At 36.9% G+C, this 24,184-nt stretch overlaps 2 protein-coding genes across 2 annotated transcripts; both read right to left on the bottom strand.

The window, feature by feature from the left end:
• Positions 1 to 2,400: 2,400 nt before the first annotated feature.
• Positions 2,401 to 3,030, bottom strand: LOC109238883 (RNA-directed DNA polymerase homolog). Its single transcript, XM_019405367.1, has one exon. It carries the CDS (start codon positions 3,028 to 3,030, stop codon positions 2,401 to 2,403), a length of 630 nt encoding a protein of 209 aa, XP_019260912.1.
• Positions 3,031 to 9,491: 6,461 nt separating this feature from the next.
• LOC109238892 (protein FREE1) lies at positions 9,492 to 20,563 on the bottom strand. Its single transcript, XM_019405377.1, has 10 exons — positions 19,655 to 20,563; positions 17,767 to 17,853; positions 17,119 to 17,250; positions 15,299 to 15,430; positions 14,472 to 14,537; positions 13,577 to 13,687; positions 13,160 to 13,252; positions 10,584 to 10,617; positions 9,887 to 9,954; positions 9,492 to 9,792 (listed from the first exon to the last, which is right to left on the bottom strand). The coding sequence occupies exons 1-10, from the start codon at positions 20,414 to 20,416 to the stop codon at positions 9,715 to 9,717; spliced, it is 1,563 nt and encodes a 520-aa protein (XP_019260922.1). The 5' UTR covers positions 20,417 to 20,563; the 3' UTR covers positions 9,492 to 9,714.
• Positions 20,564 to 24,184: the final 3,621 nt, after the last annotated feature.

Raw genomic sequence — 24,184 nt, 5'->3', positions numbered from 1 at the left:
CAGCAGTTGGATTGAAGGCAGCTCCTGAATCAAGAAAGGAAAAAAATAAAAAAAACTAAGCAAAATAGTAATTGGGATTCATAAAATCTGAGTGCTGATTACAATGCATAGAAATAGAATATAAAGATGATAGAGGCACAGCTGTACTGGCCATTGGTACCTAATGGACAGGTGTCCTTGATTCATTAGACTGTGTACTATAGACTAAATTGTAATAATCCTAAACTAGGAGACTATAACATAAGGACTGATAAACAATTATAATTAACTAAGGAGCGCTTCTCAATTCCTTCTTGATCTCTAATTCAAATTATGTCACACTAATTCGTGACAATTCCACTCCCCTAAAGGAAATCCATGGCGTCAAACATCAAATCCAGGAAACTGTGATTTGAGGAAATGATAATCCTCCCATGTTGCTTCTTCTTTTGAAAGATTTGCCCACTGGACAAGCACTTGGACAGCTGCTTTGTTCCCTTTCTTGATCATTTTTCGTTCTAGAATAGCTATGGGCTCGGTTAGTATTTGTCCTTCATTGCTGCAGTAGGGAGGGTCCATGGAAGGAACCACTTGATTGCCAATCTTCTTTTTTAGTTGCGACACATGAAAGACAGGGTGAATTTTCGAACCCTCTGGCAGCTTGAGCTCATAAGCGACAGCTCCAACTTTTCGACTAACTTCATATGGGCCAAAAAATCTTGCTGATAATTTAAGGTTCTTCCGAACAGCCACAGACATTTGCCGATAAGGTTGAAGTTTGAGGTAGACCATATCTCCCACCTTGAATTCCCTTTCACTCCTTTTCAAATCTGCAAATTGTTTCATGCGATTCTGAGCTTGGACCAAATTATCCTTTAATATTTGATCCAGTAACTGCCTCTCTTTCAATACTTGATCCACAGAATCCACCTTTGATTGTGCAACAAGCTCGAAACTGGGAAGTGGGGGGTCATAGCCATAGAGGGCCCTGAAGGGTGTCATGCCAATAGCCGATTGGAAGTTTGTGTTGTACCAATATTCATCCATAGAAATCCATTTGCTCCAATCCTTGGGCTTGTGACCAGTCATGCATCGTAGGTAAGTTTCAACACATTGGTTTAGCCTCTCCGATTGGCCATCAGTCTGTGGATGATAAGACGAACTTAGGCGTTGCTCTACCTGTAATCCTTTGAACATTTTCCTCCAAAACAAACTAGTGAATATGGGATCTCTGTCAGAAAGGATGGATTTTGGGACCCCATGTAGCTTGCAAACATTATCCAAGAATAATTGAGCTACCTGTGAAGCATTATAGGGATGAGTTAGAGTAAAGAAATGTGCATACTTTGTGAATCTGTCAATAACCACCAGAATTGTATTCTTTCCAAAGGAGTTAGGCAGGCCTTCAATAAAGTCCATAGTCACATGTTCCCAAGCTTTAGATGGTACTAGCAGAGGTCGCAAAAGGCCCGGGTATGGTACATGTTCAGCTTTGTTTCTCTGGCAGGTATCACAAGCTTTGACCTTTTCCTTGATGTCCTTCATCATACTCGGCCAAAAGAAGTTAGCTTTCACCCTTTGCTAAGTACCCAAGATCCCAGAATGACCTCCCCACGGGGTGCAATGCATTTGCTCAATTATCTTGTCTCTGATTTGGCCATTATTACCCACCCATAACTTGCCATTCATTCGTAAGACTCCCTTGATGAAAGTGACATTTGGAACAGCAGTTGAGTCCAAAGTTAATTGTGCCATCAACTTTTGGGCTTCTTGGTCCCCATCATAGCTGTCAATTAGCTCATGAACCCATTTGGGCTGAACAACTGATAGTCCATAGCATTCTGATGGCCCAATCTCTTCGCTATTGGGTTCAAATTTTCTGGATAAAGCGTCTGCCACAACGTTATCAACCCCTTTACAAAATTGTATTTCATAGCTGAGGCCCATAAGTTTGGAGACACCTTTATGTTGCAAAGTCATAGTCACCCTTTGATCTTTCAAGAATTTGAGGCTGAAGTGGTCTGTCCGGATAATAAAATGGTTGGGCTAAAGGTAATGCCACCATTTGTCTACTGCCAACAATAAGACCAACAGTTCCTTCTCGTACGTGGACAAGCCCAAATGTTTTGGGCACAAGGCTTGGCTTAGAAAAGCTATTGCCTTGTGATTTTGCATCAAGACTGCTCTGACCCCTGTCCCACTTGCATCAACCTCAATAATAAATGGAACAGAGAAATCAGGAAGTCCCAGAACAGGAGCTCTAATCATGGCATTTTTCAGTTCATCAAACGCCAAAGAAGCTTTTTCACTCCAACTAAATGCTTATTTTTTTAACAATTCGGTTAAGGGCCGGCTAATAATTGCAAAATGCTTAATGAATCGTCGATAATAGCCGGTTAACCCAAGAAATCCCCTCAGCTCTCATACATTTTGTGGATAAGGCCAATCCACCATTGCTTCAATCTTTGATGGGTCGGTACTCACCCCTTGGCCTGAGATCAAATGGCCCAAGTATTCAATTTGGGGTCGGCCAAAACAGCATTTTGACATTTTAGCGAACAACAAATTGGCCCTTAGAACTTCAAATACCATTTTCAAATGTTGCAAATGATCTTCTAGGGACATACTGTATATTAATATGTCATCAAAGAAAACAAGGACAAATTTCCTTAAATATGGACGGAAAAGTTTATGCATCAAAGCTTGAAATGTAGCTGGTGCATTAGTAAGGCGGAAAGGCATTACTCTAAACTCCCACAATCCATGATGAGTTTTAAATGCCGTCTTGAATTCATCCCCTTGCCTCATACGTATTTGATGGTATCCGGACCTCAGATCTAACTTGGAAAAGTAAGCAGCCCCATTAAGTTCGTCAAGCAAATCTTCAACTACTGGAATTGGATATTTATTCTTGATTGTGATGTCATTAAGCCTCCGGTAGTCCACACAAAACCTCCACGTGGCATCCTTCTTCTTCACTAAAATAACTGCAGAAGCAAATGGGGAAGTACTGGGTACTACAATCCGTGCATCCAACATCTCTTTCACCATTATTTCAATGGTGTTCTTTTGTTCAAACGAATACCTGTAAGGTCTTTGGTTGATGGGCTTAGCTCCAGGTTCTAGTTCAATTGCATGGTCACAGTCTCTTGTTGGTGGAAGTCCATGAGGTTCTTTAAAATATCAGCAAAGTCTCTAATTAAAGACTTAATGGGCTCAGCTAATTCCACTAGAGGGTCAGCAGCTACACTGGATAGCAACTGGGCTGTCATGACACAGCGACCCACCTTCAACAATCGTTGTATAGATTTCGCATCCCCCGATTCAATCAAGCCCACATCGTTACTACTAGTTAATGTGACCAGCCTTTCACCTCTGAAGAATGAGATGCTACGAGGACGGGTGTGCAGCAAAACAGGCGTTACAGAATCGAGCCAATCCATTCCAAGTACAATGTCACTACCACCTGCTCCTAACACATTCAAGTCCCACACAAAGGCCTCTCCATTCATTGTCCACGAAAATTTTGAGCACCTTTGGTTGCATTTCATTATCTGGCCATTAGCCACCTTCACATTCATGATCCGATCAGTAGGTACCATGTTCAGCCGCAATTGCTTAATAACTCGGGGATCCACAAAGCTATGCGTTGCTCCGCTATCGATAAGGACCATGACGGGAAATTTCCTTATCCACCCTTAAATACGTATTGCAGTGGAGGACGCATTTTGGACCAGCATAGCATTAATCGCTACCTCTGCTTGTTCGGTCTCTCCTTCACCCGCTGCATCATTCTGCAATTCTTCATCAAGGGCCTCCATAAATGTTTCCTCACCTTCCATCGTATTCAATGCCTTGGGCTTGCATTGGTGACCAGGAGAGTATTTATCATGACACTTGAAACATAGGTTCTGCTCTCTCAAGGCCTCGATAGAAAGGTTTTTCTGGCCCGTCACCTTGAAGTTATTTCCTGAGCTTCGAGTAGCAGAAAAAGGAACCTGGGCTTTGGCTAGATACTGTGATGGGTTGGGCTTGGGCATTTTGGACAAGGTCTGTCTGGCAGAAGCATTGAGAGAACGCTCATAACGTTTGGCAAACTTGTATGCTTCTAACAAAGTTTGTGGGTTAGCCACATCAACCAAAGGCCCAAGTTCTTCTTTTAGGCCGCCCACAAAGCATTCAATGAAATAGGCCTCATCTAAATGGGGCTAGCTCGTAAGACATGGCAGCGTAGATCCTCGAACTTCTTTTGAAAACTGTCCACATCAGCCCATTGTTGCAATCGGTTGAACTCTGTGATTTCATTAATGGCCCTGGATTGACCATAACGTTCACAAATATCAACACAGAATTGGGGCCAAGTAACATAACCTCCATGGCTTATCATATAAGAATCGTACCAGTTATCAATGGCCTCCCTGGTATTGATGGCCACATATGTCATTTTTTCAACCTCAGGGACATGGTACAGGTTGAAATAATGATCACAACGCCGAATCCAAGCTCGAGGATTAATACCATCAAATTCTGGGAAAGGCAATTTACCCTTTGGCATGCGCAACTGTTGAGGTTGGGCTTCAGGTGGGGTAGGAAAATGGGCTGGTGTGTGATAAGGATGGGGTATGAAAGTAGTGTTTAGGTATGTAGGCATTTGGGTCGAAATTCCCATCTGGTCCTGTGACGGAATTTGGGTTGTGATCATTATTGGTGTATAAGAGGAGAAAGGGGCTGAGGATGGGTAAGATGGCAATTGGGAAGATGCAGTTGTGGAGTTGAAAATTCCAAAGGTTAAGGGCATCACCGAGTTTGAGTAGGAAGGGGAAATTCGACTAGGCATGGAACTGAAAAAACCAGAAGTGGTACGAGGTAGACCAGGTATTGAAGGTTGAAGATGTGGCTGGTTGTGTGAAAAATAAGGGCTCATGGGGGCAAATGTCAATGGGTCACTAGATGGTGTTGTATAGGTTAATCTGGGTAGAGGGGTAGGCGTGGGAAGAGGTAAGCCGCTTATTGCACCGGAATAAATGGGAGTCGTTGGGGCCGGCGGCAACCACAACCCACCGGTGACACCAGTGTAAGCCGGTATTAGTGGGGATGAATGAGGATGAGTAACCCATGTTGCTAACGATGGGGTTACCTATGCCGACGTAGCTCGAGGAGCTCCATGAACAGATGACTGTCCCGACTCCAAATACGTACCTTCCTGAGCTAGCGCCATGTTAGACTGTAAATCGTGCCGGAAAGCTTCCCTCCGATGCATATCCACCACCAACAATTCCAAACGTTGGTCTGCAATTTCTCGTTTCTTCTGCAACTCCTCCAAGTCCTCAATCCTCTTGCTAGAGGTTGCTATGAAAGCTTGGATCTATGTTTCGAGGTTGGAAGTACCACCCCCGTCGTCGGAGTGTCGGTTCTTATCCACCATGGTTGACCAAGATGGATGCTCTGATACCAGAATTGTAGCGTGTAGAGCTACAGCAGTTGGATTGAAGGCAGCTCGTGAACCAAGAAAGGAAAAGAATTAAAAAAAACTAAGCAAACCAGTAATTGGGATTCATAAAATCTGAGTGCTGATTACAATGCATAGAAATAGAATATAAAGATGATAGAGGCACAGCTGTACTGGCCATTGGTACCTAATGGACAGGTGTCCTTGATTCATTAGACTGTGTACTATAGACTAAATTGTAATAATCCTAAATTAGGAGACTATAACATAAGGATTGATAAACAATTATAATTAACTAAGGAGCCTTTCTCAATTCCTTCTTGATCTCTAATTCAAATTATGTCACACTAATTCGTGACATTTCCCTTGACGAAAATTCTGGTTAACAACAGAACTAGAAATATATGAGTTGGTTGGGTTGGGTTGTCTACAATCTTGTTTTGAAGACGTAAATGCAAAACTTGAGATACTTAATTAGCTTGTCCGATAAACAACCAGTAACAGATAATCAAGATTATTTTTCTTGGAAAAACAGAAACTTTGATTAATTAAGCACGAAAACTTGACAAATCTGGAATGATCCACCAGCTAATAAATTGGGTGTGTAGAAAATATGATGAGTCAAAACAACACAAATTTTGGGGATTTTCTCCGATTCCTATAATGGAAAAGAAAAGGTTAACCAACGCTAACGAGAAAGTTCTGAGAGTCAATTTTTTTCCTTTATCAAGTCGCTCTGATTAAGACATACGAACGAACTTACTTAATTGGGAAAACGACACTATATATAAGCATTTTTAAAATAATAGTCGGAAAAAAACAAATATATATATTGTATGTTTTGTATAAAAATTTAAATATTTTATACACTTTTCGGCTACCAAATGTAAATAGTTTCTGGTGCGGGTTAAAGTGAAAAAAAGCCCGTAATTTAATTTTAACAATTATATGCTAAAATGAGAATGCAATTACTTGCCTATCATTTATAACAAAAAAAATATAACTCCTCCTTAAATCTTATTCTCGATAAATTTGCTTTATCAACACGCAATTTTCACTTTCCTTATTTTTAAATGTCTTAATTCTCCCAAAATATATCAGTCACATATTATATACATTTATTAGGAATTAATGAAAGCAGTCTTGTTGCTATCAACAATTCACCAATCACCATTTTTAAATCTCTATACTTCTCTTCCTTTTCTCTTTTAAGAAAAACAAACTTTAGTAGTAATATGGAAATTCTTCCAAACATTACACCACACCTTTTCAATTATACAATAATATGGTAGCTGGAGTTAGTTGGTATGGTATTCACAATATAAGCTATTAATATCAAATACTACTCAACAGCAGAGTACGAATACCGAACACCGGATAAAAAATAAAAAAACACTATAAGCACTTCAACCAAAATGAAATAAATGAACATTTACCAGGCTCTGAAAATTAGTTGGAGGAAACTCCCACTTTATTTTGATGTATTTTGTGTTAGTTGTAATTGTATAAACAAAGATAAAAGGAAAAATAGACGGTTAAAAATTTCATTAAATTGGTCATATGAAGAGAAGATTATTTCTACCCACTCATGAAAAATGTTATAGTTAGAACTCTCAATAACAGCATCCTTATATAACAATACTTCTCTATAAAAGCTAAATTTTTCCGGAAATCAAATCTCATGTTCTATTATAATATATATGTTCTATAACAGTAATTCGTTATAACATTCAAAAATATTCGAAACAAACGAGGTTGCTGTAGAGAGGTTTGCCTGTATTCGTATTCTGATTAACACTATTGTGCAATGAATAACAAGCCAATAATGTAGGCTTGACGTGTCACGGCACAAGCCAATAATGTGGCAGCTGTCTTTAGACAAAATAGTCATTTTTAAGAGTATTAAATAATGTCTTCATCGCATTGGTGGGAAAAATGTCTAAATCAAATTAGCTATTTGTTGAAACATCTTCATTAATTGGGATAAGAAGTTTAACGATGAGATTGAGATATATATGAGTTGCCAATATCAGTGTAGATTAATTATTGAATAAAAATAAAATAGAGGTGTGACTGTGTGATGATTAAATATGTTCTTTTCAAGATCTGATTTGAAGATTTTTTATCTAAAAAGAGGAGAAAGGGAAAAAAGAAAGAAATAAAGATTAAGATAGGAGGGACAGCATATCAATCTCTTTCTTCATGCAAATGGGAAGCGGTTCTCCTTCTATCAATAAGCTGATTACTTAAAAAGGGCAGCTCGATACACAGATTCACATAAAGTTCGAAAAAGGATCGCATCTTAATGTCTGATTACTTAATATACATAAATAATCTACACAAATTAACCTAAATAGCCGCCCACCCAACCAACAACAACAACAAATTCAATATAATCCATACATGGAATCTGGGGAGGGTTTGGGGTGCTTATCGGGCAAATCGGGCAGATAATTACGCTTAACAGTTCAGCTTAACGGTTATCGAATTATAAATGTAGTAATCCACTAGCCATCCAATAAGATAATGGGTGGATTGGTATCGGCTTAACAATTATCGGGCGGTTTATCGGCTAAATCAAATAGAATTTTTTTGAATAATCATTCAGTCAATACCAAACAGTTTCAAATTAATACCAAATTTTTAATATCATCTAAGATCTAACCAAACGGTATTTTTGAATTGAAGAATCTTTAAGACTACTCATACACGTATTAACTAAGTTCAGTAATCAATCAAACATTCGTTCTTCGCAAGACAATAAAAGGACATTCGGTTTTCAACCCTCTCAATGATAACCTTTCCTTTGAATTCCTCTCCCGTTTGTTCTGTGAGGGAAGAAGTCCAACTGATACAAGTCTTGGCAGCTTTTCAATCTAATATGTAATGCATTCTTTAGTACCTATGGCAGATAGAAATCGACATCAAGCCTGTTTTGGTCAAACAAAGTGTAGATACATAGGGGTTTCAGTAGTACTTTATATACATAGGGGTAAAAGTGTAAATATAAAAATTCTTAACGGGTTAATGGATTACCCGATAAGAAAATTGAGTAATCCGCCCGCAAACTGTTAAGCCGTTAATTATAAAATCTCAATCCGTTCACCATCCATTACCCCGATAACTCGATACCAATAAGCCAATAAGCCATCGGTTAGGTTAACGGTTTCGGTTTGGTTTTGAACAGCCCTAGAGAGGGTAATGTATACTCAGACTTTACCCCTACCTTATAAAGGAAGAGAGACTGTTTCCGATAGACCCTCGGCTCAAGAAGCCACTCACCCAACCATTTAAACTAAGATAGCCGGTGGAGGTATAATATATGCAAAATTTATGTATTATATGTGTATATTACGTATAATCAATGTATAAACTAAGTATATGGCTAGAAAAATAAATAATGAATATGAACGGTTATTTGTGTAAAGATCCCAATAATCTATAGAGAACCCAATAAGTAAAATGGTTGTGATCCAGAACCCATAAACTTAAAATTCTAGAACCATTAGAAATCTCTACGCTCCAATAAATAGCTAACGTGAAAACTTATCTTGTAATTAAAAGTTCCCTAAATTACCCAATCAATATATTTAGGGGTCGTTTGGTAGGGTGTATAAGAATAGTGCAGAATAAAGTGTATTAGTAATGCATAAATTTACAATGCATGGGTTAGTAATGCAATCATTAGTTATGCATATATTATTTCTTATCTACTTTTTGGTGTGGTGTATTAAAAATTATAATGCATTGCATAATTTTTAAGAAAAATAATTATTTACAAAAATGCCCTCCATATTCACTAGCTTTAAGGGACTTTAAGGACATTTTTATCTTTAACCATGCTAATACATGCATTAATAGTCTTGATATTACTAATGTCATAGTTTTCTATGCATTACTTATACATAGGATAATACCAAGTATGATATATAACTAATACAAGTATTAGCTATACACAAGTTGAAAAATGTACCAAACAAGGTATTGTAAAGCACAGAGCTAATGCTTGCATTATTTTTTCTAATACCTCCTACCAAACGACCCCTTAGTTAAAGGAATCAAATTAAAGAATCAAATTACTTTAAATTTTCTTTATGAAATGAACGTATGCTGATTTCTTCGTGCTAGTACAGATCAACAAGCAAATTGCCTAGTTGGAACAAACGGATCAAGTGATCAACCAAAGATGTCACAAAAATCCAACTATTAACAGATGTATGCACGACGTAAGAACAAACAAAACCAGGAAAGAATTCGCAATCCAGCCATTGACAAAACATCAGAAATCAGTGCGAGCTAACGAGGAATGGATGCTGGCAAACCCCACACTCTATAGTCTCTGAACCCGAGCTGGGAACTTGAACCTGCAGTTTCCATTATAGAACTAGCAATTAAACAAAATGCAAACCAAGGTTTTAAGCTCTTCAATATTTAAATAGATAGGCTAAGATCATTAACCTGCAAATGCACTGTACAAGTAGGGCAAGCGACCTCTTTCATCCTCCCCGAACGATCTGACCTTGAGCCTGAAACCAGAAAATCTTTATGAGCTAGGAGACCTAACTCTATAAAAGAATTAGTACATAATCATCTAGAACTATTCCCTGATGAACATAAGCCAAAAAAAAAATATATTATTTGAATAACAGTGGTATTCGGGCTAGCCTGGGCGCACCTCGACTATCCACCTGGTACCTGCTACCTCTCACTAGCACGGTACCGTAGGAAGAAAACACCTAGTGATTGAGCAACATAAGCTACGATGCATAAAAGTTGTAATGTTTCCCATTCTATTTACAGATAAAAAAGAATTTTCGGGAAATGTCTTTCTAAAGACATCCCCAATAGTAATGCGTAGCAATTCAATGTTTATCCCAATAATTTTTCTTCAATTCCAACCCTTCTTCATTATAACTGATGCAAGTAGATATGCCAGGATGATGTTTCTTGCCTGATGTTAGTGGAGACAAACATACAAAATAGGAAACAAGAGACTGAGAACCTAATTGTGCAAGAGATCAGCAACCAATAAAGCTTTGCATGAGAAGTCCAAGTGGCTCAAGCCACTTCTTCAGATGCATTAACAAGAATACAGAACCTCCCAAAGACACTTTGACTAAATATGAACATAGGTATTTCAGCAGATATAACTTACCGGATGATTCTCGGCGGTTTCTCTCCATCTCCTCCTGAGAATAACAAGAAGATTTAAACATCAAATTAGTTCAGTGACAGGTCAAACATTAAAGATGATCAATCTTTCCTACATTCATTGTGTCCTCTGGCTGCTCTTCACATAGAAAGGTAGCCAGAGGAATTCATATAAATCTCTTTAGCATAACAAAGCTGCAGAAGGTTACAGTGTTTTTGGTTTTACTTATATATTCCTTTTTGGTTTTTAAATTACAAAGAGCAATCGTATATGTGCAAGATTTAGATGAATACTTGTGCAAGAATGGGTTGAACACATCCCCAAAAAGAAAGGAGCCATTGAACTTAAGGATTTTAGACCAATAAGCCTCATTGGTAGTGTCTACAAAATAACTGCAAAGCTACTAGCAGAGAGGATCAAAAAGGTGATTGGGAAGCTCATCTCCGGGCACCAGAATGCATTCATAAAAGGGAGGCAAATCACAGATACTTCCTTAATTGCAAATGAAGTACTAGATTGACCAACTCAATTGGCAATATCTCATCACAATGCTAAGGAAAATGGGATTTGGACAAAGGTGGATAAGGTGGATGCAATTCTGTATCAAAACTGTCAAGTACTCAATTTTGATAAACTCAAGCCCAGTCGGATTCTTCTCCCCCTAAAAAGGACTCAGGCAAGGGGATCCTCTCTCCCCTTTTCTATTCATTTTGGCCATGGAAGGCCTGAGCCAGATGCTGGACAAAGCAAAAAACCTTCAACGGATAAGACGGTTTGATGTGGGGAAAGCTCCAGGGAATGTCATCACTGTCTCTCATTTGCTTTATGTAGATGATACCCTTGTATTCTGTGGAGCAGAGGAATCTCAGGTGCTACACCTGAATCTAACACTTATTATGTTTCAGGTACTGTCAGGACTTCACATTAATATGCTGAAAAGCATAATTTATCCTGTCAACACAGTGGATAATTTGGAGAATCTAGCAGGAATTCTTTGTTGCAGAACAGGATCCTTCACAGCCACTTACCTGGGCCTCCCATTGGGTGCAAAGTTCAAATCCTCTGAAGTATGGAATGGTATCATTGAAAAGGTTGAGAAGAAGCTGTCAGCTTGGCAAGTACAGTATTTATCCATGGGAGGCAGGGTGACACTCATCAGTAGTGTCTTGGACAGTATCCCAACCTACACTATGTCTCTATTCGGTATTCCTAAAGAAATCACTACAACATTTGGATAGGTTAAGGAGAAACTTCCTTTGGAAAGGTAATAGTGAAGATCACAAATTTCATCTGGTTAAGTGGGCCAAGGTCACACAGCCTAAGACTACGGGTGGTCTAGGCATCAGAAACTTAGCTGTTCATAATAAATGTATGTTGTTGAAATGGTTATGGAGATATAGTCAAGAAGGGCCTGCATTATGGAAGGAAGTAGTGACTGCAAAACATGGATCACTCAATCACTGGTGTACCAGAACCTCAAGAGCACCACATGGTGTTGGTCCTTAGAAGAACATCAGCAAATTATGGGAAGAGTTCTCCAGAAATTGCAGCCTCAGATTTGGGAATGGACAGCACATCAGATTCTGGAAAGATAAATGGCTTGGCGCCACACCATTGCAGGAGGAATATACCAACCATCCTTATCCTACCAGCCAGGACTCCCTCATATCCCATTACAGAGAAGGAAACTCTTGGAACCCAATCTTCAGAAGAAACATGCAAGACTGCAAAATTGAAGAGCTACTCAACTTGATGGCTAGATTGAGAAGCATCACCTATAATGACCAAGCAGCTGACACTTTAAGATGGGAGGTAGAACCAGATGGCCAATACTCAGTTAAATCAGGGTACTTATTCTATTGTGCTCAGAATGAAATGGTGGACAACTGGCCTGGAAGCTCATATAGAGAACAAAAACACCCCCAAAGGTGATTTGTTTCGGTTGGATTGCACTTTATGAAGCATGTTTGACCCAAGACAACTTAGCTAGAAGATCTTCCACTTGGCAAACAGATGCCACATGTGCATGCAAAATGAAGAAACAACCAGGCACCTTCTACTACACTGCCCAGTTTCAGCAGATCTATGGAACATGTTTTTGTCTCTTTTTGGAATGGACTGGGTAATGCCTGGGAGTTTAAAGGAAGCCTTTTTGAACTGGAATAGTTGGAAAGTTGGTACAACCATCAAGAAAATCTGGAAACTAATCCCTTTCTGTATTTTTTGGTGTATTTGGAATGAGAGGAATAGGAGATGTTTTGATGGAATAGCAACTCCAAACCACTTCCTTAAGGCTAAATGTCTTTTACTTTTGTACAGTTCGAGTACCTTAACACCTGTAAACTCCCCTGACAATTTTTTGGACTTTGTTAGATCTTTAACATTAGTATAGGACTCTTTGTAGTTTGTACTGGAGCTAACAAATCTTTTGTATCTATATTTCTGCATCTTCTTGATGCCATTTATAATATCTCTTACTTTATCAAAAAAAAAAAAAAGAATGGGCTGAACACGTGCGTGGGGTCTGCTTCTGCAGGTAAGCTAAAGCATGAGTTGATGAAAATTCAATAATAAACCACCTGAAGCTTCTTGGCAAGGTCCTCGTGACTTTGCAGTCCAGTTGATCGATTGGCAGCTTCCTTTCCACTGCTCAACCTACGAGAAACCTCAGCCTGAAGGAAAGCCACAAGATGTAGTTAACAAAATGAAAGCAGGATCTAATTGGCAAAATACAACTTGTTAGTGCGCTTATGAGTTACAAAGTGAGTTCCACATGATCTGTGCATTTATCATGAGAAAGAAAAAGTCATGGTTATTCTTTCCAAAGGAAGTGACTGATCAAAAAAGTTATCAAAAAGGAAGTAGGATTAAGGTTTATGACATTTCTTTTATAACCTCAAAGGATAATTTCTTTGACAAGGAGGCCAGAGCAAAAACACAATTGGGAATGAACAAAAAGCGGTGATAATAGGAGCAAAGTGTTAGTTAATGCATACCATACATCGGTCACAAACTCTGACAGCTGGTGTATTCTCATCAACTGTAAGTGCAGTTCGTCCCTGAGTGCATTTGTCACAGAAAATATCTCCACAATTCCGACAATGATGCTGAAAACAAAATCTAAATGTCATTGCCCTCGTCTCTTATAAACAATTTTTTGGACCAGTCAATTTCTATTAATAAACAACAATGCATAAACAACTTCTATTTCCATTTTTTCTTTTTCCTTTTTTCCAAATTTTTAGGAGGATGATTTGAAGAGCTTTTCTTTTTTCTGTCCAGATAGGTAGTTGGGGAGAGAGATTAAGGAACCAGATATCGGGATAACTAATATTTGATTGTGGTGAAAAGAGGAAAGAGTAGCAAGAGGGAAGGCGTTATTATCCTGTCTGAAAATCAAAAGAAGAAGGGTAAGAGCCATTCCTCCAAATCTGCAATTTCAACCCTAGTGAAGTTGGCGAAAGTAGGAAATAACATCTATATGGACAAGCATAAGAAATATTTCTTTTACTTCTCGTAAAAATTTTAGCAGACAAACAAGAACAATTAACTCTCATTACAACAACAACTACTATGCCTCAGTACCAAACAAGTTGGTGTCGACTATTTGAATCTTCATTGACCGTGTTCCCAATTTAAATTCATCTCAGGACAGTTATTTTGCAAAATAAAAAGGGAAAATACTAGAAGTTCTCTATATTTTCCTACTGGCAGGCACCTAAAAATAAACGTATTAACATGCCTAAAATAAATTCTCAACTAATTGGTATCACGTATCATCTATTAGTGGAAGTAAATCAACTCACCCCTTTCTCTTTTTGTTCTCACCCATTCTTTAAATAAAATATAGTGTAAGCAAGAATAATTAATATATGTAAGCACAAGACATGCCTTGCGCACAAAAGCATTAAACGCTGATCCACAAGCTGTGCACTTGGAAACTGCTTCATCAGGAACCTGACAAAATGGTAATGAGTTAATGAAAATTAATTGTTCTAGCATAATGGAACTTCCAGCACCTCACTGACGCTAAGGTAGATTACTTAAGAGAGATATGCGTGGCAGCACGTCTCATTAAACCTCAATTCAGCTGGTCATAAAAATACTGGAGAGGCAAGATATTAGCATAAAATGTTTTTTATGAAGTAAACAATACCAATCATTTGGTTCTTTCCAAACCCAGAAGTAAACCTTTTCTTTTGGCAACTTATGAGCATTTTTTAACAGGTTTTCTTTTAAAAGAAAGAATTTAAGAAAATTACAATTACCAAAAGCAAACTTCAGGCATATTTGTCCAGACATGAATTCCAATTACTATACACTTGATTGTACATCTATAATGGATTCAAACTGAAGATGTCTTAGATTAATGAAGCATGTGACTGTAAACTAAGGAAACCAGATAGGAAAGCCAAAAATATTTGAGAGAGGAAGTACATCTCAACTGAATAACAAGGTGAAGAGACTTGAAGATTAGCCAAAAGTACATTGAAGCGATACAGTAAATAGATGCGGAGAAAATAGAAAAGAAAATAGATGAGAAAAATCTGGCAAGAAAAGAATCACACTTTTTTGCTTTTCGTTGAACGAGAAAGTAGAGTCATAGTTGATCAATATATTCATGGACTTCTACTCTAAACATCTAATCATGTAAAAATGAGGCGTGCAAAACAAATCTATATCCAAATTAGAAAAACAAATAAAGTAAAACATGTTACCCAGTGATCTTTCTCCTCATTGACCGGCTTCACTATATTAATCCAATCAACTAAACCTTTCTTCTTCTCAGTAGGCTGTTCAGACACCTTTGGAGATTCAGAAGGCCTAATTCTTCCACCTATCTCCTTGAACTGCTTGAAGAAAAAGAAATGTTAGTTTCAAGATGTTTACATATATAGGTGTGTTAGTCTCTCGGGCTCTGTGTGTGCGTGTGCAGATGCACATACTGCTTGACGTTCAATCCTTCTTTTTTCTTCAAGCAGTATATGTATGTGTTTGTGTGCACACTCACATTCCTTCAGTACGCACATGGGAAGGAAAGTTGCACAGTAAAAAATTTTAATTCATATTTGATAAGGTAAAATAGAAATTTTATCCATTATCATATCAGCTATCAAAAAACAGCCTTGAAGATGGGTGAAAAAAATAAAGGAAATAATAATGCATATCTTGAGAAGGAAAGAATGCACCTCAGCAGATTTTAGAAAGGGAAGAGGAAATAGAAGAATGCATCTAGCGCATTTTGAAGAGAGGGTGGAAATGGGGAAAAAATGGTCCATTTGAAAAGCTAAAGTAGTATTTTTACAGCAATGCTGAAATAAATATCGATGTTGATCCCTCTTTTAAACTCCAATGTTAAATCTCAGAGAATGATTTAATTCACCATACAGATTCTTGCTTCCTTTACAACATACATTGAAATCAACGGTGTTGAAGCAAGAGGGGAAACGAAAAGTGGAGCAGCTGGCGCAGTTAGAGGGAATTGCAACAATTGCTGGTGGGTTAGAACCATGAGGTCTCAGTTTCAATCCCAGCAGAGACAAAAAAACCAACGGGTGATTCTTCCCATCTATCCAAGCCTTGGTGGATAGAGTTACATCGTACCTGTTGCTGGTGAGAGGTAGCAGTTATCCGGTGGAATTAGTCGAGGTGCGCACAAGCTGACCCGGACTCCACGGTTATTAAATAAAAAAGATATAGTCCCTTTTTGCCTTTTTTAATTAATATGAAGAGAAAGGAGTAGTATGACTTTTGAATAAGTTGAAAACCCTTTGTCTAGAGTCAAGATTCTAGCTATTCATTTGTGTTTTTGTTCATCAAAAGAAAAACCATTTTATATAGATGGATGGCTAGATCTTAGTGAAGCCCTAACGGATGTTGCACACTAGATGGATCCAGTATATCAATGCAGCCTTGGTGTGAAGTCATTGAAAGACATTTGACATAAAAAAGGTAAAAATTGGTCCATATAAGAATGAATATTCAGAAATTTACAATTTCCCGGTTTGTAAATTCGTCAATGATGCCCTAAAATAAATGAAAATAAAAAATTTGATTCATTCCATCTGGTCCAGACTCCAGTCTATTGCACTTTCCTCCAAAAAACATTGTTAGATAAATAATATGGGATAGAACTATTGAAATGAGGAGGTTTAAGTAAATCATAACCAAGAAAGACAAACTAGTACCCTGAGCAAATCGATAACCGAGAACTATTGAAATGAGGAGGTTTAAGTAAAACCCTAACCAAGAAAGACAAAGTGGTCCACTGAGCAAAGCGATAACCAAGAAAGCCAACACATCAGTTGGCTAACTTACTATAAGCTACAAGTTCATTATTTTAATAAATTAAGCTACAAATTCATATCCTTTGATAATTGAAGCTACCAAATTATAGATACACACAGGACAAGAACATCAAGCAATCTGATAACATCAATAAAGGATTCTTTTTTGACCAGTAAACATCAATCACAACAGTTAAAAGATAAAACAAACTGGGATCCCAAATACTAAAAACGGAAAGACAGATTTGAACCTGTACAGTTGCTGCCGTCACAGTATCTAAAAGAGTACTGGTTGTGTAACTGTTTGACTGCAGTCTGATACGCCTTGGTTCTATATCCACCGCACTTTTTGACCAGAAGGCAAAGGTAGATGAATCAGTTACCTAAAGAGCACAACAGGAACCACTTCAGCAATATTCAGCAAAGATTCAAAGAGGTGGAGAAAATCTAGAATCTTGGGGGAAAAGACAAATCTAATGTGCTTTAATGAAGTTGAGGGCAAATATTGTTCAGGTACTCGATGTGCAGCTAGAATCTTGAATAGCAATCCGTCTAGTGATCTCAAATACAAAACTATCATGTTCATATGCAAAAAAATATCATGCCCCCGACATATTTATGCATTCTGTTAAATGAACGCCGTATCTGAAAAACCTAGAAATACTTCTAAAACAAAATTCCAGTTGCAAATCGGTAAACAATTTATGCCCTCAACTCCATACTCATCTCTTTCTCCACCATATAATATAATAGCAAAACTTCCTCATGCCATTACCAGCAGCCAATGTTGCAAACCAACAATATCAATGTTCAAGTTTCAGTCCATAAAGTCATTTCAGAAAAAAGAGAAAACTCTTTCAACGTCATACATGGTTGGACATGGAGAGAAAGAAACTTACATCACATCTAGTTATCGTGTCAAGAGGATATATTCTTAACGTCCGGCTAGTGCTTGGGTCCAACATGCGGATTCCATCCAAGCCAATCTGAAATGAACCGCAAGAAGGATTCCAAGTTAGAATGCTGCTTTTTGCTTGACCACTTAAGAGATAGAGACACATAATGCACCAAGACAAGAAGCCGATTTAGAGCATACAGGCACACACCAAAAAGGGAAGCATCTTCCTCGTTGAAGCACAAAACATAGCTAGAAGATTTTAACAAAAAGATATACATTTCTCAACTGTATATTGTGTGCGGGGAAATCGGGAGACCAATTTTCCCTCGGCATAATGCTTCGAAGAATAAATCTCGAAGGCACAGGATCTCGGTTCGGTCGCTTCCCTCGAGATCTATCGATGCCTCACCCAGGTCGGGCATCGGTCGAGCCCTGATGGGCGAAGACATCCCCCGAAAGATGTATCCGGGGTCCACAAGACTTGTCCAAACGACTCGATGTCAGTCCTCCTACAACATAAGAAAAGCAGGCTATCACATCTCATTCTTTTATTATATTATTTATTCCATATTAAGCTTGGACGCCCTTTTTTCTATAAAAGAAGGGTCACCAACGCCTTGTAGAGGACCCCCAATTGTCTTGCAAAGAAGCAATAATATTCTCTCTCTCATTCTCTAAATCTCTCTCTGGCTCTAAGTCATATCTATTGATAGCTACTCCCTTGGTTTGTCAAATAAATATATCCCGAGGTCGCTTTAACACTTTATTATTTCTTCGTTTGTTCTTCATCATTTGGCTCAAGATTGATAGTATAGAGCCTTACTTACTTATATCTTTATCTGTTATCCCCTTCCCGATTACCCTCGATAAGCCTGGGATAGGCTCGAGGCCTGGCTCCGAGGTACCTACTGGCTTGCTCCCCTTACTGGTTCGATTATCGTTTTGGCTAACTCGATCTTTACTGTTTTACAACACGTTTTAACACCAATCACCCTAACAAACTAGCTCGGGAATAGATCATGTATTTTTAGAATCCCATTTATAAATTTAATTGTTGTTACCATTTTCACGGTAAACATATATCTTAGCGGCTCAAGACTACGCACAGGATAAAAAAACTTCATCAGGCTTGAGAGGACCCTGCACTCAGTAGAGAAGTTTGCACCGCTTTTGGATCATGACAAGATACACACCAAAGGTGAGAGAAACGAAAATCTAGAATCGAGACCCCAAGGCCAAGATATTAAATAATGGCATGATCCAAAATAAAGGTGTTACAATCTCAGAGATAAGAGAGACCAAGATGACTTGGCAATTTCTTAGCAAGAATGCTAAATGCCTTAATACCAAATCATGCACTGAAACTGGTCAAGAGAGTATTCCATAAGGCATGAAACTGGAAAATGCAGATGCCTTTTGTAAGGAGGGAATCCGTTATAAAATGCTTCATTATGAAAACAAGTTTTGGGTCAATTTGCTTATAATAAAGATAGTTTTTTGGTGACATAAGGTTTTCAAATATTCTAAATGTTGATTGAAACAAGAGATATGGACTAAGTGCTGGAGATGTTTGTAAAGGAAGCTGACTTCTGTCCATAAGTGATGGAAGTTATTTTCTATCTTGGTGGAAAAAGTTGTTCATTTTTCCATAATTCAAAGAAACCAAATACACTGAAAAATGAGTTCCTCTAAGAAACATTTTCGATAAAAGCATTTTTCTTCATACCAACAACAACAACAACTACGCCTCAGTCCCCAAACAAGTTGGAAGTCGGCTACATCAATCCTCACTTTTTCATTTAAGCTCGATTCATATCATTATTATACCAAATAAAATAAAACCGAAAATTAAGTAAAGCTTATATTTTTCTTCATATCAATATTTTTACCTGGCAAAGAACATCCTGGGTACTCTGTCCTCCACTTTCGGCTAATAACTTTACTCTAAACTTCTGCACTCCACTTTTCACATCCTGCTGTGTATCCACCTTGGGTACTGCCTTCACGATCTTCGCAGCTGGAGCTGATAATTTGCCCTTTGGAGAAGAATTATACCCAATTGGCCTTCCAAAATCATCAAAACTTGACCAAGTTGATGACTTTGGAGCAGTCCCTCGTGCCCCATATGGCTCTAATTTACTACCTTTATAAGCAAATACTCCATCACCATAAATATCTTGCCCAAATTCACCTCCTCTGCCCGAACCATAATTTACATATTTATCCCCAGATTCCTCAAAGTAGGGCCCACTCTGATCATATTGAGTTGGGTAATTTGAAGGATACGGAGAATTAGCTGAAGAATAATAAGGCTGTTGAGGCTGCGAATGAGCATGAGATTCAAATGAAGGAAATGGAGAGGACGGCTGAGGCTGTTGCAGTGCCGGCGCCGGTGGTGGTGGTGGAGGGTTGTACGATTGTAAGGGAGGTGCTGGAGCAGCAGAAAGTAAATCGGGATAAGGGGGAGGGTAAGAAGAGGGATAAGAAGAGTAATCTGAAGAGGGAGTGTAAGTGGCGGTGAACGGCGGAGCAGAGGCGTATGACGGTGGTGATGGGATGGGGTTTGGGATCGGAGCTGAATTATGGCCCAAATTAGGGTTCTGAGGATAGTGGTAATAGGGATTGGAACTGGTGTAATCGCCTTGTTGCATTTTAGAGAGAGCTTAAAGCACAGTTTTTGAGTTTCTGATCACTGATCTCTGCTTCGTTTTTTGTGCAAAATGATCGAAGACAGAGAAGCAGTAGAGCTTGCCGGGTATTTTACTGGGCCTTGCTGTTTTTGGGTGTGAAAAAAAAATAAAAAATAGTCAAATTTATTATTGGTAATCAAAAAATAGCTACTATTTTAAAGTAATCAAAATTTAGTCTTTTTTTTTGTAAAGATAAAATCTGAACAAAAATATCCTTAAAATTTCGGAAAACTTTCTAACATAATATGCTGGAGTTCGAATCTTTTACATATGAGCTTCCTCCAAAATATGATGGAATTTCATAATATGCTGGAGTTCTAACATAATATGCGGAAAGTTTATAAACAAGAGTTCCATAATCCAGCATATTATGCTGGAACTTTCTGTGTGCTAGAGTTCCAACATAATATGTTGGAATTTGGAAGTTTATATGGAGGAGCTCTATAATCCCGCATATTATGCTAGAAGTTCTCGTGTTTCAGCAAAAAGCTATTTTTCAATCACTTTACAAATGCGGGCTATTTTTTTATTCTCATTCCGAAAACTAGTTAGCCCGTGTTATTTTCAATTTTGGGCCTTTCACAAATATATGGGCCTTTAATGTTAAGTTTGAGTCATGATTTCGGGCCATTTGCACAAATAAGACATTTTGAGTGTCCTCTTTTCAAGTTTAACAAGTGTTGCTCCTTGCTTGGCCCATGGGTAACACTTTAACTTTTGACCTTAAAGATTTACCCATGAGGCAAGTGGATGCTAAAAAATCAACACCATCAATTTTTTAAGTCATTAAGTGTAATTTCATGTTACGCCTCTAAGAATAGATCTATTCTGGTGTTAAACAGTGAGAACATTTTAAATTAGGCAAAGAGAACATTTTAAATTAGGCAAAGAGAAAATGACAACAGTGCTTTTTTAAAAAGAATTTCGATATTATAATTTGATATTTTTTTTAAAAAAAATACTCCTTTTATTTAATATGCTTTTTATTTAAAAGAGAATTTATTTAAAAACATAATTCACAATTTAAGTATGATTATCTAGCATCATTTATTTTTAAGTTTCAACAACTTAATAAAGTGACACATAATTCACTATACAATAACATGATAACTAATTATTTTAAAATAGTTACTAGCTAATACTGAGCTATTAAATTAATAAGTATTGTATCTCGTAAATGTGAAAAAAATAATACTTAGAAAAATAATTATATAACAATTATGAACTATTATACAATAAAGAATAAAAGTTAATAAATAAATATTTTTTAAACGAAAGATTTATTTATAATTTACTATCGTAGAAGTCTTAGTGGATAACGTGTAATAATTTTTATTTTAATTATGACATAAAGTACTCTCAACTTAATGATTTATGATTAAAAAAAGTAATTTTGAATAGTCAACGATTTATTAACAAAATTGAGAATTTACAAGGCTAGTTACGTACAATTGCATAAAGTTCTATTAGGCGAGCCCAGTACACAGGGCGTTGGGCGTGTCCGAGACATAAACCCCGACGGCCGTGGCGTAAGTCTCACGGAACTAAACTCCACCATAAGTCCAAGGGCGTTTTACGAGTGCTCCGCCATGGACGAGCCCGAGACGAGTCCCAATTTTGCCTTTTAAAATTGAGAATGATAATGGTCCAAGTATATACTTCCTAGTTTTGCCAGGTAACTTGTAAAATGAATTCGACTAGACTTGTGTGCGCAATAAAATGGCTTATAGTCTTCGCGTCAATTTCTTGTTATTAGACCAGTCTATCTATCTCTATTTATATCTATATCTATATTATTATAAAAGCACGAATTATTTAAGCTAAATATTGAACGACTAAAATACCCCTGAAATATTGATAGACTTTTATAACCTTGAATATTTGTATAATTTAAGGATATAATTGTAAATCACCTAAGATTGAAATTGTTTTTCATTTAAGCTAGACATAGAAACGCCGAGCCTGCCATTGATTCTTCCATGGAACAACTGCAATGGGATTGTAACTTTTCTTCAAAGGGTTGATTCCTTTTGGGATTCTAACAAAAGTATGAGTTACGTTCTATTACTGTAAGGACTTCTATATCCTAAGGATTTCTATATCCTACAAAAGACCGAAGTAATTCATACAAATATTCATAAAAATAACACAAGGGTCATTAGGAGGAAGAGTTGTATTAGATGAAATACTTATCCAAAAAACATGAATTTAAATTGGGGAAGAAATTTAACACTCCCAAATATATATCAAGGGAACATGTCCAAGAGTTGATTGAAAATTTATGTGTAAGCATGTCTATCTATGTATAGATATCTATATTTATCTATATTTATATATTATTATAAAAGCATGAATATTCTATACTAAATGTTGATTGATTAAAATATTTCTGAAATATTGACGGGCTTTAGATCTTTTATTATTTATATTAGTTTTGGCAACAACTTATATATGGGAATGAAACAACTGAAAATAGATACGTTAGAATAAGGGTAGTAAATGTTGAATGACTAAAATACATATTGACGAACTTTTATACGCTGTACTATTTATATTAATTTTGGCAACAACTTATAAGGAATGATACAACTGAAAATAGACACGTTAGAATGAGAAGTTTGGTCATTTATATATTGTCAAATATTTTCAAAGTACTAAAATTAAAATAATTAGTTTAAAATTTTGAACAAAAAACTGTTAGTTTTCGTTTTTGAATTCCAATTGAAAAACAAAAGTTGGCTTAGTTTTATTTTGTTATTTTCTTTTGGTATCCGAAATAACAACAAACTGTTATTCAACAGAATTTTTATGTATTTTTCTACGGTATTTTATTTCTAATCCAACGTATTCAAACGACTTTATGTTTGATTTTATGTTTTTTGAAATCTTATTTTAGCCCTTTTTTCAAGTTTCGAACACTAATAAATTTTTATTTTTATAAATAAGATAACTATATTAATAATTATAAACTAACATAACTGCATATCAAAGGAAGGACCAAAGGATCACATTTGCAACGCACAATCAAGATTAGATAACGTGGAAGAAATTAAAATTCATTTGCATTATGCTTAAATTATTTTCAGAGACATAATTTCATGTTGAATAAAATCGTAATAAATTGTTAGAAATTAGGGTTGTCTAATATTTTTAACACTGAGGTAAACTAGCTAGACATTGAGTTCTTTAAAGTGAAACTCCACATACTAAGTCCACATAATATCATTAAACAATGGGGAAATATTCGCTAAATAACTCAAATTAATTAACACAAGGATTTATAAGTTTAATGAAAGTATCCTACTTTATTAATCTACCTCAAGTGTATGATCAACCATAGATCTATGACAGTTGTCCAAGACTTTATGAGTTTTTCAATTATATATCTCTTGTCATTATGAGACTCTCGCAAAGTCTGAACAAGATGTATACTATTATATTTGCTTTATTATAAATAAATAAATAAAAACTCAATTTTAGGTTGATAGTTGACAACAAGCAAACAAATATGTATTAAAGGTGTTGGAGTTTCGTCTTTTCTGTCGGCCCTCGTCCATCCTGCGGATGTCAAGCCCGACCGAAGTAGCATTTCTAATATCATAAATTATATGGGATTAATTCTTTTCCTATAACAAGTTTATTCACATATCTTCTCTTAACTATCAGGTACGCCTATTGTTATACGTGCGAGGCACGCACATAGAGACTAGATATATTAGTATTCCCTAA

The sequence above is a fragment of the Nicotiana attenuata genome, unplaced genomic scaffold (genome assembly GCF_001879085.1).
Source record: "Nicotiana attenuata strain UT unplaced genomic scaffold, NIATTr2, whole genome shotgun sequence".
In the NCBI taxonomy this organism is placed as follows: domain Eukaryota; kingdom Viridiplantae; phylum Streptophyta; class Magnoliopsida; order Solanales; family Solanaceae; genus Nicotiana; species Nicotiana attenuata.
The sequence above is the reverse complement of the archived record's forward strand: the minus strand, read 5'-3'. Positions and strand labels throughout refer to the sequence as shown.